The sequence below is a fragment of the Sminthopsis crassicaudata genome, chromosome 5 (genome assembly GCF_048593235.1).
Source record: "Sminthopsis crassicaudata isolate SCR6 chromosome 5, ASM4859323v1, whole genome shotgun sequence".
NCBI classification, from domain to species: domain Eukaryota; kingdom Metazoa; phylum Chordata; class Mammalia; order Dasyuromorphia; family Dasyuridae; genus Sminthopsis; species Sminthopsis crassicaudata.
In genome coordinates this window covers 211141682-211160602 of record NC_133621.1, presented here as the reverse complement: position 1 = coordinate 211160602, position 18921 = coordinate 211141682, and the positions used below count along the sequence as shown (strand labels likewise).

Below are 18921 nucleotides of genomic sequence, written 5' to 3'. Positions count from 1 at the left end.
CAAAAGGTTCCCGGGTCAGTTGGATGGTCCTGAGAGATACTTCAGAGGACAATGAGCCCCGTCCCCCAGCCTCCGGGACGCTGCAGCCTTTAAGTGCACAGTGACCAGAGAACGACGAGAGCGGGGAGTCAGGGAGACGAAGTATTCCTGACATTCCTTTTATGGTATTACTCAAAGTTCCGTGAGAGAGCGGGCAGCAAGCTAGGGGGCAACGCGTTCCTGTTCTCCCCCAGGGCAGAAAAGTTCTGCTGTTGCTTTTTTTCCCTTCAACTTATAACATACTAGAGTCAGGTGTGAGAAAATTCCATTTCCCACAATCAATGCTCCAAGGGCTCAGGAAAACAAACGGCAATTACATGAAGAGAGTCCCCAAAGTGTCCCTGCCTCGGGCCAAACTCTATTTGTAAGAAGCCGGGCATGAAGGTGGACTGGATCACATTTTATGCAAAGCCAACAAGCTTTCTCCAGGCAAAAGAAGCCTTAACATCATAAAACATCAGCTGTTTGGGGTGCCTCGCTACACTGGCAGCACACACTCATGCCCCCTTACAAACGGGCGATGCACGGCCACATCCAATCACATTTTATTCTTACCAGATACTGGAGTCGCTGGCGTTCTGTCTCTGGTGTGAATTCTGAAGACATGGGGATGATTTCTCCATTCCTAACAATGATGGCTCTGAAATGGTAAGAAAACAAAATCAGCTTCTTTCTAATCTGAGAAAAAAAAAAAATCTTGCCCTGTTACAACACACAACTTGTCTCAGACCACAGATTAAATGAATTTTAAAAATATATAAACAACCATACCACAAAACCCATTAGTAAGCGAATCAGAAAATCCTCAATCTGGATTGTTTTCTTTAGAGAAGAACAAAGAAAACCTTGCCCAGCTCACCCTTACAGCTCACAACATGCAAATACTCAAACAAGACAAGTTATTTTAGACTCAAGGACTCATTGCCCCGAACCCAAATGTCCACATGAGATTCTGGAGCAAAGACCATTTCCCTGCCTTGAATCCCCACAGTGGCTGCTATTATTCTGCCTTCAGCTCGCTGCTGATAACCACGTTCCAGATACCTGGAGCTGGAGGTTGTCCTCCATAGAGAAATAATATATAAAATATATTATATAATATATTTTTATATATTATATATATATATATATATATTATATAAAAATATATAATATATAAAACATAGAGAAATAATGAATGCTTTAGTGAATACAAACCTAGCCAGTTCTTTTTAAAAAAGGATGATGGTGAGATAGGGAAGAATAAAAACTTAAAAAGATCTTTTTCCAAATGGACCTCAAACACTGAAGTTCCTTTATATAAGTGGCAAGTAAGTCTTTGTTGATAGAATCAACCATACCAGTCAAAACTGAAGTGGCCAGAAGCATTCTCCTTGGTACACTGGCAATACCTGGCTTCCCTCTGCAGCTATTTTTCATTTTCACTGACTATATCTTATATGTGTTTTTGTTTTGTTTTGTTTTGTTTTTACTGCAAATTGTATTACCCATTAGAATATAAAATCCTTGAGTTTATACTCCAGAGTTTGTCACACCAATGCTTAATAAATGTTTGTTTTCTGACTTGACTAGCAGACAACCTCATACATATTACCTGCAGAATAACCTCTGTCTGGGTAGCTAGATGGGTACAGTGGGTAGAGCACTGAGCTGGGAATCAGGAAGACTCATCCTCCTGACTTCAAATCTGGCTTCAGACTCATACTAGCTGTGTGACCCTGGGTAAACCGCTTAACCTTTTTTGCCTCAGTTTCCTCATCTGTAAAATGAGATGAAGAAGAAAATGGCAAAATTGCTGTAGTATCTTTGGCTAAGATGTCCCCCAAATGGGAGACATAAATGACAGCTTCTGTCTACCACATCACTCCTCTCCCACCCTATCAGTTCGGGTTCCCTCGGCTATTGTCACATAAGGTAATATAGGAGAGGAAAAACCAGGAGCTTTAAGGGAATCTGTGATTTAAAAAAATAAAATAAAGTATGACAGATAGAGGTAACCCAAGAGGATGGACCATCGGCAGAGCTGCCGGACCTCTATGTTGGAATCGATGCCCAAACAGATCTCTCCCCAACTGCTTAAACCCTATTCCATTTACTCCGTAAGACTGCCTGAAATTCTACCAATTAGAGCTTCATTTGGGCTAATCAGGATCCTCTTTAAAAAATGCAAATGGCTCTGGAAGGATTGGGGTCTATCAGTCCTTCATATTACTGTGAAAGCATAAATTAGTTTAATCAGATTGCTTTCTTCCTAACACCTTCCTGTGCCAGCTGCTTGGAAGGAAGGAGAGTTTTTTCCTGGGGGTGACAAGAAGAAAGGCAGAGATCACGGAGCACTTTTGTGTGTGCAGAGGAGCAAGGGGTGATAAGGGCGTGGGACCGAGTCCCAAAGGAGCAGAGGGAAACTGGGGACCAGGGGACCTGATGCAGCAACGGGTCAAGGCCAAGCTTTCCCCATTTACAAATTTTATCCAAGGTTGTCCCCACAGCGGATAAAGGGACTGCCCTCTCTCTCTCACGCCTGGTCCTTTCTGTCCTGGAACTAGAACTCAGTCCCTCTCCACTAGCACTCTGTAATTATCCCTTGTGACAACGAGGTGACTGGCAGACCGTGAGCTCGGCTGAACCTCAGCCAAGCTGGGAAGGCTCTAAGCTTTGGCCTTGCAACCAGCGTCTTTCTGTGTCTGAGGACCAATCTGGCTGTGTCTAAGGTTCGTTATTAAGTTGGCCACAAAGTGAGGAATTTTTCGGTCTTGGCATCACTCAAAAATCCAGTCTCTGGAGGTGGGGGAAGTGTTTGTTATCTCTGCACCAGTGAAGGGAGTACCGCCACTAATTAAATCACTAGTTTCAGCTAATATTAGTCAAACAAGCTCAAGAGTGGGACCTTGAGGGGAGAAATTCACCCACCAGAAAATCATCAGGTCTACAGGATAGAGCTTCTAGTCCTGGCACGTACTTAGAAGAACTATTTTTGTTATTTTTCCTCTAGACATGTCATCTCCTTGATATGGGGAAAATGCTCTCTTTCTCAAATGGAGATTTGTAAGTAACCTGTAACTAAGAAGTAAAGTACTTCTTGATGTAAGGGATGGCTCCCTGTGAGGGGTGGAGGTAGAGATACAGGAGGAAACTTAGGGGATGAAAAAACAAAAGATATCAATAAAATTTATTATTATTGGTGGTAGTGGTGCCCTTGTGATGCCATTGTTTCCCTTTGAAAACTAAGGATAAACATTATTATTATTATTATTATTTTAAATTGTTGCCTAACATGATAATTATGGAAATATATATATATATATATATATATATATATATATAAGAATTGCACATGCTTAACATATGTTAAATATTAATATTATTTAATTATTAATTTAAGATATTAAATATATTGGATTATTTGCTATTTAGGGGAGGGGAAATTTAGAACACAAGATTTTGCAAGGCTGAATGCTGAAAACTATACCTGCATCTGCTTTGGAAACTTTAAAAAAGCTTTAACAAGAAGGCTTTGTCCAGTATACTGACAAGTTACCTGCCCAGGATGTGCCCACACAGCCAGTATGGACAGAAACTTGAACTCTACTCTTTCTGCCTCTACTACTCACTAAGCCGAGCTGCCCCCCCATTTTATAGTCAATGGAAATGAGATCAAGGAACTTGTACAAAGCCATTTACTGAACAAGTGGGAGTCTTCCAAGTCCAGTGCTCTCTGGGATATGACAAATGGCCCTGCACACACTAAACAATAAATCACATTGAATGGAGACATCCAGATGGGCAAAAACAGAAAGAGCAAGCAAAGCAGGAATTTGAGAACCAGGAATGGAGATGCAGCTGGGGGCCAAGAGTGGGCTGGGGGGTTGGGGGATGCCAGAAAAGGTCACATTCTCAGGGCTTGCTTTCCAATTCTCAAATAGAAGAGATATCACAATTCTCTCTCTCTCTCTCTCTTTTTTTTTTTCAGAGCACATGGCCAGACAAGACAGACTAAGATGAGAAACTCACTTGTATTGCTTATTTGCGACCTGATTCCCATTCTAGTGCTTTCCCCATTATAATAGACAAGAGAAAGTGACAGAAAGTCAGATTTTTTTTTCCAGAAAGTCATTGGAAGATAATAGTTAAGTACCTCTTCTGAGTTAGGAGTCTGCTAATACACTTTTCCAAATTATGGGACATATGTCCCCTTCCACCAGAACTTTAAAGGAAGGAGGATATAAATAAAGCAATGGGTAAAAATGGTAGATATTTTCTGGTTCCAAAAGAAAAGTTCAAATTAAAGTCAATAAAAAGTGATCCTAAAACCACAAATTCACTTCAAGTGTCAGGGGCAAGGAAAAGACGGTAGAAGGGGAGCATGTTCTTATTGGGAGTGGGCGGCAGACCCTTAGATGGGGAACAAGTCCCTGGGCGTCATTGACACACGTATGTCTTTTTCTGTTCTTGGCAGAGACCCCTGCCACTGGCTATAACCTTCAGCACTTTGTGGTTTGGTGTACCCCAATGTCAACTAGATGCTCCCCCCCCCTCCAACAGAGCTAATGCTAGGTTAGGAGGGGCCCGCATATATCAGTTCTTCTCACCACAGTGCCAGGCTCTCTGGAACCACGCTCAGACATTTCCCCCCAATGAATACAGGAGCAAAAGTCCTCAGACAGCTTAACGATTTTGGCACATATATTCAGAAACAGGAGATGGCCATCGATGCTTCCACCCCCTGATTCCAGATGCCCATAAGAATCCTAAAGACCCAAGGGGACATCCAGCACTACTGGATTGTACACACACACACACACACCCCTGCCCCAGGCAATTGCCCAGGGTCACATAGCTAGGAAGTGTTAAGTGTCTGAGACCACATTTGAACTCGGGTCCTCTTGACTTCAGGGCCAGTGCTCCGTCCACTGCACCACCTAGCTGCCCCTGTATTGTACCTTTTGACTTGGAGAGGCAACATGGTTCAAATCTTGGCTTTGCCAATTCCTTATTACATGTATTGTGACCTTGGGAATCTCACTTGATCTCCCATTCTTATTTCTTCTCAACTTCAAAATAACAGTCTGGAATCAGTGGTATCGCTGAAATAGAAATAGATCCTCACAAGGTTCTTATTGACTTTGAAAAATCATAAAGAAAAATCTGTTTTTTTTAAACCTGTACTTGTTATTGCATTTTTATTATTCTGTTAAACACTTCCCAATTAAATTTTAATCTGATTTAGGCAGCATTCCCAGGAGTTTTGCTAGTCCCATCTATGAACTAAATGACCCCTTCTGGAGACGTGGGTTGAAACCAGCTCCAAACAACTCTCAAGGCAAATTACTAAACTTTAGGTATATAAATGTTCACACTTTTACACACACATTTGCATTTCAGAAATGGGTAAAGGCTACAAGCCAGGGTTTGATGATGTGTTCTGCTGCCTGTCTAGATTTAAGAAAGTTATGAGAGAAAATGTTAATCTATTTTATACATTAAAACTAAAAGGGTCTTAAGAGTCTTCCCCTACCTCCAGCCCACTATTAAAAGATTTAACTTGATTAATTCTGACAGTGAATGCAGCACAGAGATAATTTATATTATCTTCTATTATTTTGATTGTGTTTGAGATCTCTGTATTATAAAAATGCAAAAAAAAATCTTAATTGTATGTAAATAAAGTATAAATTCAACATTATTTGTGTAGGCTGTTTTATTTTTTAAAAAATGTCTGTCTGACATTTCTTGCAAATTTTTTAAATTTAAAAAAAAATTTTTTTTTCCATAAAAAGAGATGAGTGGGTGAGCTGTGATTCTACCTAAAATTTGGAAGAAATTATGATAGTTGCATATCAAAGGCATCTGGATAATCTGGACAGATATAGTAATATATAATCTGGGTAAACATCTAGAAAGATAATTGAGAAAACACTAAAGATTCACTGTAGTCTGTTATTATAAAAAGGTTTCCCTTGGAAGCCCTTAGGCCTAATGAATCTGGGCACTCAACACTGTAGTTATACTGCAGCAAAAGGAACAGAAAATAAAATGGTCATCATTTCAGTAGGGCAGTTATCAGTAGCCTGAAAGACTGGGCTATGCTGGTATTTCTTCCAGATCCAGAAGTAAAGATTTTTAGCAGCTGGCAAGAAACACAGAAAATAATGGATGTCAGTTTCAGGAGACAGAAAGGGTGTGAAGGTTGTTTCAATGATCTGTAAAAAATTACACTCCATTGTATTTCTCTCAGAAACAAGCTATAGTATGCAAGCAATTTCCTCATCAAAATGAAGAATAAAAGATAAGAAAAAATCTAGCTATTTTGGAACTGATTCTGACCATATGGAAGACCTGGAGGTGAAAATAAAATGATGAGAAACTTGAAATGATATAACAGCAACTCAGAGCCTATGACAGACCTACACTTTGGGTGAAAGAATTTAAGAGTTTAAGAGAGGGCAGCTAGATAGCACAGGGAATAGAGTACCAGTCCTGGATTCAATAGAACCTAAGTTCAAACCTGGTCTCAGACACCTGACACTTACTAGCTGTGTGACCCCTGGAAAGTCATTTAACCATAATTATCCTGAAAAAAAAATTACAAAAAATGAGTTTAAGAAAAAGGAAGAGTAAAATGCTAACTTTGCATAGCAAGACAGCAGGTAGATGGTGTGGTGAATAAAATGCAGAGTCAGGAGTTCTCATACTCCTGACTTCAAATGTGGTCTCTGTGTAACTCTGGAAAATCACTTAAACTTGTTTGCCTCAGTTTCCATATCTGTAAAAGAAGCTAGAGAAGGAAAATAGCAAACCATTTCAATATCTTTGCCAAGAAAATATCAAATGGAGTCATGAAAAATCAGACACAATTGAAAAATGACTGAACAATTAGCTCAAGAGGAACAGGATGTTCTCAAAAATGGAATGACAGGAATAAATTCTAAGAAAAGGAGGAGTTTAATAAACTATTTGAAAAAATAGAGATTGAAGGAGTCCTACCAAATTCCTTTAATGACACAGACATGGTACTGATACCTAAACCAGGTAGGCTGAAAACAGAGAAAGAAAATTATAGACCAATCTCCCTAATGAATATTGATGCTAAAATCTTAAATAAAATATTAGCAAAAAGACTACAGAAAATCATCCCCAGGATAATACACTATGACCAAGTGGGATTTATACCAGGAATGCAGGGCTGGTTTAATATTAGGAAAACTATTAGCATAATTGACTATATCAATAATCAAATTAACAAAAATCATATGATAATCTCAACAGATGCAGAAAAAACATTTGATAAAATCCAACATCCATTCCTACTAAAAACACTGGAGAGTATAGGAATAAATGGACTATTCCTTAAAATAATAAGGAGCATATATTTACGACCGTCAGTAAGCATCATATGTAATGGTGATAAACTGGAACCTTTCCCAGCAAGATCAGGAGGGAAACAAGGTTGCCCACTATCGCCATTACTATTCAATATCGTACTAGAAATGCTAACCTTGGCAATAAGAGCCGAGAAAGAGATTCAAGGAATTAGAGTAGGAAACGAGGAAATCAAACTATCACTCTTTGCAGATGACATGATGGTATACTTAGAAAACCCCAAAGACTCTGCTAAAAAGCTATTAGAAAGTTGCAGGATACAAAATAAATCCACCTAAATCCTCAGCATTTATACATTACCAACACAATCCAACAGCAAAAGATACAAAGAGAAATTACATTCAAAATAACTGTCCATAGCACAAAATATTTGGGAATCTATCTACCAAAGGAAAGTCAGGAATTATATGAGCAAAATTACAAAACACTTGCCATAAAAATAAAGTCAGATTTAAATAATTGGAAAGACATTAAGTAGGGGCAGCTAGGTGGCGCAGTGGATAGAGCACCAGCCCTGAATTCAGGAGGAGCCCAGTTCAAATCTGGTCTCAGATACTTAACACTTCCTAGTTGTGTGACCCTGGGCAAGTCACTTAACTCCAGCCTCAGGGAAAAAAACAAAACAAAACAAACCAAGAAAATAAGGAAAGACATTCAGTGCTCTTGGATAGGCCAAGCGAATATAATCAAGATGACAATACTCCCTAAACTAATCTATTTATTTAGTGCTATACCAATCACTATTTTAATGACCTAGAAAAAATAACAACAAAATTCATATGGAAGAATAAAAGGTCGAGAATTTCAAGGGAAGTAATGAAAAAAACATCAAATGAAGGTGGTCTAGCTGTACCTGATCTAGAACTGTATTATAAAGCAGCAGTCACAAAAACCATTTGGTATTGGTTAAGAAATAGACTAGTTGATCAGTGGCATAGGTTAGGTTCACAGGGCAAGATAGTGAATAAAAATAGCAATCTAGTGTTTGACAAAACCAAAGATCCCAACTTTTGGGATAAGAATTCATTATTTGACAAAAACTGCTGGGAAAACTGGAAATTAGTATGGCAGAAACGAGGCATGGACCCACATTTAACACCACATACTAAGATAAGATCAAAATGGGTCCAAGATTTAGGCATAAAGAAGGGGATCATAAATAAATTGGAGGAACATGGGATGGAACTTGTGGAGGAGGAAGGAATTTATGACCAGAGGAGAACTAGAGATCATCATTGATCACAAAATAGAAAATTTTGATTACATCAAACTAAAAAGTTTCTGTACAAACAAAACTAATGCAAACAAGATTAGAAAGGAAGAAACAAACTGGGAAAACACTTTTACAGTTAAAGGTTCTGATAAAGGCCTCATCTCCAAAATATACAGAGAATTGACTTTAATTCATAAGAAATCAAGCCATTCTCCAATTGATAAATGGTCAAAGGATAGGAACAGACAATTCTCAGATGATGAAATTAAAACTATTTCCACTCATATGAAAGAGTGTTCCAAATCACTACTGATCAGAGAAATGCAAATTAAGACAACTCTGAGATACCACTACACACCTGTCAGATTGGCTAAGATGACAGGAACAAATAATGATGAATGTTGGAGGGGATGTGGGAAAACTGGGACACTAATACATTGTTGGTGGAGTTATGAAAGAATCCAGCCATTCTGGAGAGCAATTTGGAATTATGCCCAAAAAGTTATCAAACTGTGCATACCCTTTGACCCAGCAGTGCTACTACTGGGCTTATATCCCAAAGAGATACTAAAGAAGGGAAAGGGACCTGTATGTGCCAAAATGCTTGTGGCAGCCCTTTTCATAGTGGCTAGAAGCTGGAAGATGAATGGATGCCCATCAATTGGAGAATGGTTGGGTAAATTATGGTATATGAATGTTATGGAATATTATTGTTCTTTTTTTTTTTTTTTTTTTTTTTGTGCGAATATCATTTTCTTGTTGCACAATAAACATTAGAATCCGAAGGTACATGCAACCTGGGCAGACAGATATTAGTGCTAACAATTTTCATTCCCCTCCCAGTGTTTCTTCTCTGGGTGTAGCTACCTCTGTCCATCATTGATCAACTGGAAGTGAGTTGGATCTTCTTTATGTTGAAGATTTCCACTTCCATCAGAATACATCCTCATACAGTATTGTTGTTGAAGTGTACAGTGATCTTCTGGTTCTGCTCATTTCACTCAGCATCAGTTGATTTAAGTCTCTCCAGGCCTCTCTAGGAATATTATTGTTCTGTAAGAAATGACCAACAGGAGGAATACAGAGAGGTTTGGAGAGACTTACATGAACTGATGCTGAGTGAAACGAGCAGAACCAGAAGATCATTATACACTTCAACAATGATACTGTACGAGGATGTATGCTGATGGAAGTGGATATCTTCAACATAGAGAAGAGCTAATCCAATTCCAATTGATCAATGATGGACAGAATCAGCTACATCCAGAAAAGGAATACTGGGAAATGAGTATAAACTGTTAACATTTTTTTGTTTTTCTCCCCAGGTTATTTTTACCTTCCAAATCCAATTCTTCCTTTGCAACAACAACAAAATTCAGTTCCGCACACCATATATTGTACCTAGGATATACTATAACATATTTAATATGTATGGGAAAGCCTGCCATCTAGGGGAGGGGGTGGAGGGAAAGAGGGGAAAAATTCGGAACAGAAGGGAGTACAAGGGATAATGCTGCAAAAAATGACCTATGCATATGCACTGTCAAAAAATGTTATAATTATAAAATTGATTAAAAAAAAAAACAAAAGAAAACGAGTTTAAAAGCAGGGAAGTAATTGGTCACATGAGATTCTTGGATATAAGAATCTGAGAACTGCAGGATTGAAAGAGATGAAATAATAAAGACCAGTGTCTATCAAAAGTCCAGCCTACCCACTATCTCAACCTTACCATCCCCTCCTTCCCCAACACCTCACACTTCTAAGGAAAAATGATCTAAAGTTGTGTTTTCCTTCAATATAGTGCATAACCTTTCCTCCCATATATCTCCTTGATGTATCATATTCAAAGCATGTACCACAAATACAACATAGTGAAGTGGTTACCCATTCTCTAAGTGAAAATTCATTACATCTTCAGATAGTTCATTCTATTTTACAGTTTCATTTCTTGGAAAGTTTCTCCTTTTGTTGAACTAAAATTTATCTGTCCGCCTCTTATAACATCTATCAATTAATTCTAGAATTCTTATTTTTCTAAAGCCAAACAGGAAAAAAATCTCTTCCCTTATCAGTGACAGCAATTTAAATATTGGATGACTTGAGTTTTATTCTAAGATTTATCCTCTGCCTCTAAAAAAGCAATGAAATTATCCTTAAGACTTAATTGGTCCAGGAGAGCAACTAAGGTAACATCCCAGTAACCTAAAGCAGAAGAAGCTCAGCACACAACCAATCAGACCTCCACAGGCTTTTGGCATTTGCCATTTGCCATTCAAAGTTCATTAGAATTGCTTTGGATCATTAAATTATTGAGAAGAGCCGAGTCTTCCAGAGTTGATCATCATACAATCTTGCTGTTGCTGTGTATAGTGTTTTCCTAGTTCTGCTTGCTTCTCTCAGGATCAGTTTTATAAATCCAGGCTTTTCTAAAATCAGCCTGTTCATCATTTAAAAAATTTTAATATATTTTTTTTGCTACCACACTACATTCAATTTATAAGTCCTGTAAAACTCTTAAGTCTTCAATGGACTGCAAATCAGGATAACCTGAAATCCAGTCTTGATTCTGGCAATGAATTTGGGTAGCCTTTGAGTAAAATCATTTTCTCTAAGGATCTAATTATTCTGGAGAGCAATTTGGAACTATGCCCAAAGGGCTGTAAAACTGCACATACACTTTGATCCAGCAGTGTCTCTACGTGGTGGTCTGTATCCCAAAGAAATTATAAAAAAGGAAAAGAACCCATATGTGCACAAATATTTGTAGCAGCCCTTTTTAAAATAAGTGGCAAGGAACTGGAAACTGAGGGGATGCCCATTAGTTGGGGAAGGCTGAATAAACTATGGCATATGAATGTAATGGAATATTAATATTCTGTAAGAAATAATGAGTAGGATGATTTCAGAAAGCCCTGGAGAAACTTACATGAACTGATGCTCCGTGAAGTGAAGAGGACCAAGAGAACATTGTACACAACCACCACAAGATTATTGATGATATACTGTGATGGACTTGGCTCTTTTTAACAATGAGGTGACTCAAAGCAATTTCAAATTGACTTGTGATGGAAAGTGCCATCCATAATCAGAAAGAGAACTATAGAAACTGAATGCGGATCAAAGCATAATATTTTCATCTGTTTTGTTATTTTTGTTTTTTCCTTTCTGTGTTTTTTTAATGGCTGATTTTATATATATATATATATATATATATATATATATATATATATTTTGCACAGCATAATGAATATGGAATTATGTTTAGAAGAACTGCCCATTTTAAACATATATTGGATCTCGTGCTGTCTTGGAGAGGGGGAAGAGGAAGAAAAATTTGGAACACTAGGTTTTGCAAAGGCGAATGTAGAAAACTATCTTTGCATATATTTTGAAAAATAAAATACTATTAAAGTTGGAGAAAAAAATCACTTTCTCTTTGATGGACATCAGTTTGCTCCATCCATGAGATGAAGAGGATGGACTTTGTGATAACTAAGATTCAGTGACTCTAAGAATAAATATATGAGTCTGTTCAGGTGAAACTGTCTAACTGAGACAAAGCTATCCCTCTCTTGATTATCTCAATCTCCTTCTGTTTGGTTTCCAAACCATCATACACAAGGTAATTTTTTCTAACTGCATGTATGATCTACTGACCTCCCTTCCCTATTCCCACACCACATTCAGCCGGTGAGCTCTCTACTGAATGCCAAAAGATTCAAATACGAACTCTAGTCTTTACACCCTGTACCCTGCTATTTTTTTCAGGATTCATAGACATAGACTGTTCTTACGTGCTTGCAATACAATCATATTGGTCTACTGTCTGTTCTGCACACCAAACATGACATTTTCTGTTGTCCCTCCTTTGCATGGGTAGCTTCCAAAGAGTGGAATGTACTTCTACCTTACATTGTCCAGCATAATAAAAAGGATCTCCATGTACAAAAATATAGCAGCTCCTTTTGTGTGATGGCAAATAATTGGAAATTGAAGGGATGCCTATCAATTAGGGAATATCTGAACAAGTTGTGATATATGAATGTAATGGAATACTATTGTGCTATAAGAAATGATGAGAAGGCAGATTTCAGGAAAACCTGTAAAGACTTACAAATGAACTGACAGTCTTAGAGAGACAGATGTTACTATTAGCCCCCATTTTACAGGTGAGGAAACAAGTGATTTGACCAGGGTCATACAGTTAGTGTCTGAAGCCATATTTGAACATAGGTCTCCAGACTCAGTGCTCAATACTACACCCTGAAAACCTTAGTAGGAATTGTCTCTCTTCCATAAATACCTTTTACTTATTTTGTAAGGTGTGTGGATGTATATGCGTGTATATGTGTACTGATTTCATTGAAATGTAAGCTCCCTATACTCTCAAGCGTTTTTAGTAGGAATGGATGTTGGATTTTATCAAATGCCTTTTCTGCATCTATTGAGATGATCATATGGTTTTTATTAATTTGATTATTAATATGGTCAATTATACTAATAGTTTTCCTAATATTGAACCATCCCTGCATTCCTGGTATAAATCCCACTTGGTCATAGTGTATTATCCTGGGGATGATTTTCTGAAGTCTATTTGCTAATATCTTATTTAAGATTTTAGCATCAATATTCATTAAGGAAATTGGTCTATAGTTTTCTTTCTCAGTTTTCGATCTACCTGGTTTAGGTATCAGTACCATGTCTGTGTCATAGAAGGAATTTGGTAGGACTCCTTCAATCCCTATTTTTTCAAATAGTTTACATAGCATTGGAGTTAGTTGTTCTTTAAATGTTTGGTAGAATTCACCTGTAAATCCATCTGGTCCTGGGGACTTTTTCTTAGGAAGTTGGTTAATAGCTTGGTCTATTTCTTTTTCTGAGATGGGACTATTTAAACTACTTACTTCTTCCTCTGTTAATCTGGGCAAGCTATATTTTTGAAGGTATTCTTCCATTTCATTTAAGTTATCGAATTTATCGGCATAAAGTTGAGCAAAGTAGCTCCTAACTATTGTTCTAATTTCCTCTTCATTAGTGGTGAGTTCACCCTTTTCATTTTCAAGACTATCAATTTGCTTTTTCTCTTTCCTTTTTTTAATCAGGTTTACTAAGGGTTTGTCTATTTTGTTGGTTTTTTCATAAAACCAACTCTTAGTTTTATTAATTAATTCAATAGTTTTTTTACTTTCAATTTTATTAATCTCACCTTTTATTTTTTGAATTTCAAGTTTTGTGTTTGTCTGGGGGTTTTTAATTTGTTCCTTTTCTAGCAATTTTAGTTGTAAACCCAATTCGTTGGCCCTCTCTTTCTCTATTTTATGCAGGTAGGCCTGTAGAGATATAAAACTTCCCCTAATTACTGCCTTGGCTGTATCCCACACATTTTGGTATGATGTCTCATTATTGTCATTTTCTTGGGTGAAGTTATTAATTATGTCTATGATTTGCTGTTTTACCCAATCATTCTTTAGTATAAGATTATTTAGTTTCCAATTATTTTTTGGTCTATTTTCCCCTGGCTTTTTATTAAATGTTATTTTGATTGCATTATGGTCTGAAAAGGATGCATTTACTATTTCTGCCTTACTGCATTTGATTTTGAGGTTTTTATGCCCTAGTATATGATCAATTTTTGTATAGGTTCCATGAACTGCTGAGAAGAAAGTATATTCCTTTCTGTCTCCATTTAGCTTTCGCCAAAGATCTATCATATCAAACTTTTCTAGTATTCTATTTACCTCTTTGACTTCTTTCTTATTTATTTTGTGGTTTGATTTATCTAATTCTGAGAGTGCAAGGTTGAGATCTCCCGCTATTATAGTTTTGCTATCTATTTCCTCTTGCAGCTCTCTTAATTTCTCTTTTAAGAATTTAGATGCTGCACCACTTGGTGCATACATGTTTAATATTGATACTGCTTCACTATTGATGCTTCCCTTTAGCAGGATATAATGCCCTTCCTTATCTCTTTTAATTAGATCAATTTTTGTTTTTGCTTGATCTGAGATGAGGATGGCTACTCCTGCTTTTTTGGTTTTGCCTGAAGCATAATAGATTCTGCTCCACCCTTTTACTTTTAGTTTGAATGTCTCATCCTGTTTCAGGTGTGTTTCCTGTAAACAACATACATCAATTGGAGAATGGTTGGGTAAACTATGGTATATGAATGTTATGGAATATTACTGTTCTATAAGAAATGACCAACAGGAGAAATACAGAGAGGCTTGGAGAGACTTACATCAACTGATGCTGAGTGAAACAAGCAGAACCAGAAGATCATTATACACTTCAACAATGATACTGTACGAGGATGTATGCTGATGGAAGTGGATTTCTTCAACATAGAGAAGAGCTAATCCAATTCCAATTGATTAATGATGGACAGAACCAGCTACATCCAGAAAAGGACTGGGAAATGAATGTAAACTGTTATTTTTACCTTCTGAATCCAATTCTTCCTGTGCAACAAAAAAAATTCGGTTCTACACACATATATTGTATCTAAATTATACTGTAATATATTTAACATATATAAGACTGCTTGCCATCAGGGGGAGGGGGTTGGGGGAGGAAGGGAAAAAATCTGAATAGAAGTAAGTGCAAGGGATAATGTTGTAAAAAAAATTACCCATGCATATGTACTGTCAAAAAATGTTATAATTATAAAATAAAATAAAAAATTAAAAAAAAAAAAAAGAAATGTAAGCTCCCTAAGGTCAGGAACTTTGTTTTTTCTTTCTGTAACCTAGCACTTAGTGAAAAGTCTGACAAATGCTAAATATTTAATAAATGCATGCTGACTGATTCAGTGGTCAGGAGAAGGGTAGAATTAAAAACAGACTATAGCCTTTTATTTATACCACCAGGACAAAGAGGACCTAAGGGTGAATTCAGGTGACTAGATGGATAGAAGTATATACCAAGATGCTCAGAGTTAGACCCAATAACTTGATCATGTACCTGTGGTTATGTACCTAAATATAACATTCCTAGAAAAGTTTTGTTTTGCTCAAGACAATATTCATTCAATAAGCTTTCTGAGCACCCATCATGTTTGAAAGGCAGAGTGAGAGATGAGATAAGATAAATAAAATTTGTTCTCTATGGTGGAAGCATTTCCCGAACCACCCAAATGCCCCCTTTGTGTTGTATGTAACAATGGTTACGCCAAAGTTCCTGGTCTACTCTTAATGAGAAGAATTATCAGTATTTACTTAACAAACCAATGTCTAACACTGAAAATTTTTAAAACATTCCTATCAAAAGCCTAACCAGCTTTTAAAGACTGTAAGGAAGGATTCTTCCCTGAAACTGAACAAACTAAGAGCAATAATGACTTTGATTAATTTGTTTAATAAAGTAAGTCAGTTCTGCTATAAGAAAATCATTGTGCTATGCAAAATCACACAATTAAAAACTACAGAGCTTATGAGAAAATGGAGTTGGGGCACAAATAGCCACTGGTGGTTCTTTTATTTTCACAACCCTGTTTCTGATGGTCTGGAAGGAGTATTCCTTTATGTCTATCTTAAAAATTCCTTTTAAAAGGCTTAACTATTTCAAACTTCTCTTTGATACTTAAAGCTTCCCCCCCCCCCCATGGATTGCTTGTTTTTGAACCAGGAAAAGTAAACATGTTTGGGATGTTGAAAATACATTTATTTATTTTTTGCTGAGGCATTTGGGGTTAAATGACTTGCTTAGGAAGTGCTAAGTGTCTGAGGTCACATTTGAACTCAGGTCCTCCTGACTTCAGGGCTGGTGCTCTATCCACGGTACCACCTAGCTGCCCCCAAAATACATAAATATAAAATAGCAAAACAACTTTATAGGGTAATTCATATGGTGAACCGAAGAAGATGGCAGATGTATATGTGTGCATGCTCGTGCATGCATGTGCACATACATTTCTGTATGTGCTTGATTTAACTCAACAGGTTTCTATGTATACCAGGGTTTCTCAAAGAAGAAACCTCACATAAGAAAATGTGAAATTCCCATTATGACCAAACTGTTCCCTAACATATCAATCAAGTTTGAATAAATTCCAGTTTTGAAAATAAGTGTTACAGTAGAACTGACTGTTTCCTTTGATGAAGTGGTTAAATATGAAATGAATGGTTTCAGGACAATGATTCTTCAGGGTGCACAGAAATAATTAGACTATTGTTTTGTTTGATGAAACAGAAACTACTGCCTAACTTTTGTAACTAGGCTTTATGTTATTATAGAATTTTGCCTTCTGATTTAGGAATAAACTATGAGTAGAAGTGGCTAAAGTTAGAGATATTTTTGTAGTTAAAATGCACAGTTCAGAGTTTTTCTTCTATTCCTTCTTTAAGGCGCTTCCAGTCTAGTAAAACCCATTATCAACTATTAATCACTTCTTTGGGAAGGCTCTACTCTGTTTTTCCTTTTTACTATTGCATGGTTTTTCTCATCATTTATACACCATATATTTTACTATATCTATCAATGCTATTTTTCTTAACTATAATTATGAAAGTGGAGGTGTCAATCTTAAGATAGAAGCAACAAAGGCAGGGAGCTTGGCACTTGATCACAACTTCCTTCAATAATTTTAATGAACGAATGCAAAACTGAATGAATAAATGTAAAGCATTTTCATTTCAATTCAGATAATCACTGCTGGCATGATATATGATAAGTAACCACCCGGTCCTGCAGACATTTACATAAATGGTAATTCACCCATGCACACAAATCTAGCCCTGTTTTGAGCAGCACAACCTTCTTCTGTACCATGCTATTAGGGGGAGAATTAAACAATATCAGGACCCCTTTGAGGTGCAGTGGATAGAGCACTGGGCATTTTTAGACTCTTATTAGCTCTATGACCCTGGGCAAGTCACTTAATCCTGTTTGCCTTAGTTTTTTCATCTGTAAAATGAGCTGGAGGGAAAAAATAGCAGACTATATATATATATATATATATATGTGTGTGTGTGTGTGTGTGTGTGTGTGTGTGTGTGTGTGTGTGTGTGTGTATACACACACACACATTTGATTTTATACTCAAGGATCTTGGATTCTAGTTGGGGATAACACTAACAAGGGAGTGATGGCCAGGATGGGTATCGTCAGCTAGGAATTCCCAGGGAGTGTGAATGACCACAGGGTAATCGACTGAGAGCTGTTTATAAGAATGGTAGATTAGGAATTTGATCACTTATCTCAGAAAAAGAAGTGAAAAGTGGGCCATATATTCTGGGAATCATGGGGTTGTGATATAGCTAGATATGGTAACATTTCATCAATAAGGAGAGGGTGGCCCAAGGGCAGAACTGGAGGACCAGGTCAGAGATGGGCAAGAGATCACAGTCCTAAGGCAAAAGTTAGAAGAGCAGATCAGATCAGGAGCTTTTATGAAAAACTTTAATATCTTCATTTTTAATAAATCCACGTACCACTTTCTTAACTATGACCTCATGGGATAAGGTTTTAAACAGAGCTCATTAGCACTTTCACTCATTCCAGCCTTATCTCTGACTACAAAAACCCACCTTTTCATCACTATTCTGGTGACATTAGATTACTACAGTTTCTGAAAGTTCCAGACTGCTGATTGATAGCCAAAGGGCAAAGGAAAGAACCCATGGAAGATACAAACAGGCTACATACAGCAAATAGCCAATCAATATTTGCATGTGAGAAGTCAAATGGAAGCTTTCAAGGGCTGACATCACCCAAAAAGCAAGTGGACCAGCTGTATAGTAGTGACCTGATAGATGGCATGGTTTATTGTACCAGTAGTCAAAGCAATGGATACAGAGGAATATTTCTACAGAGGATCCATGTGAATTCATGGATAAGAATCACTTAGGATGACAAAGCATGGATAGATTGTACTATCTCTCAGTGATGGGAGTACTGACATGAATGAAATCTTATACCTACTGATACATGAATAAATCACAAATGTTACAAGTAAATCGTTTTCAGATAGGTAGAGTGATGTGGGAAAGAAAAAATGAATGCCTGGTAATTGAAAAAAGTAACAAAACCAAAAAATCCAAAACAAAAAAGAAACAAAAACAAAAAAACAAAACAAAACAAAAAACCCCAAACCCATCAACACACAAAAATACAAACTTTGGCATCTGCTAGAGAAAACAAAGATGAGTGTTCTGGCACTGGGGGGACAATACAACAGCCCAGCCTTCTTACGAGTTAATGATGCTATATCAGATTTTTGTCGCATGTAACTCTGTTTCAGAGGCAGTTAAGTAGAACAGTGGGTAGAACATTGGCCTGGAGTTGAAAAG

At 37.1% G+C, this 18921-nt stretch overlaps 1 protein-coding gene across 2 annotated transcripts in view; it reads right to left on the bottom strand.

Annotated features, from left to right (window-relative positions):
- Window positions 1–18921, bottom strand: part of PPM1H (protein phosphatase, Mg2+/Mn2+ dependent 1H) — a 304307-nt gene that overhangs the window by 84189 nt on the left and 201197 nt on the right. For both annotated transcript variants that reach the window (XM_074269761.1, XM_074269760.1), the window contains exon 5: window positions 595–679. In XM_074269761.1, the coding sequence (XP_074125862.1) occupies window positions 595–679 (85 nt within the window). The remainder of the gene's footprint in view (window positions 1–594; window positions 680–18921) is intronic.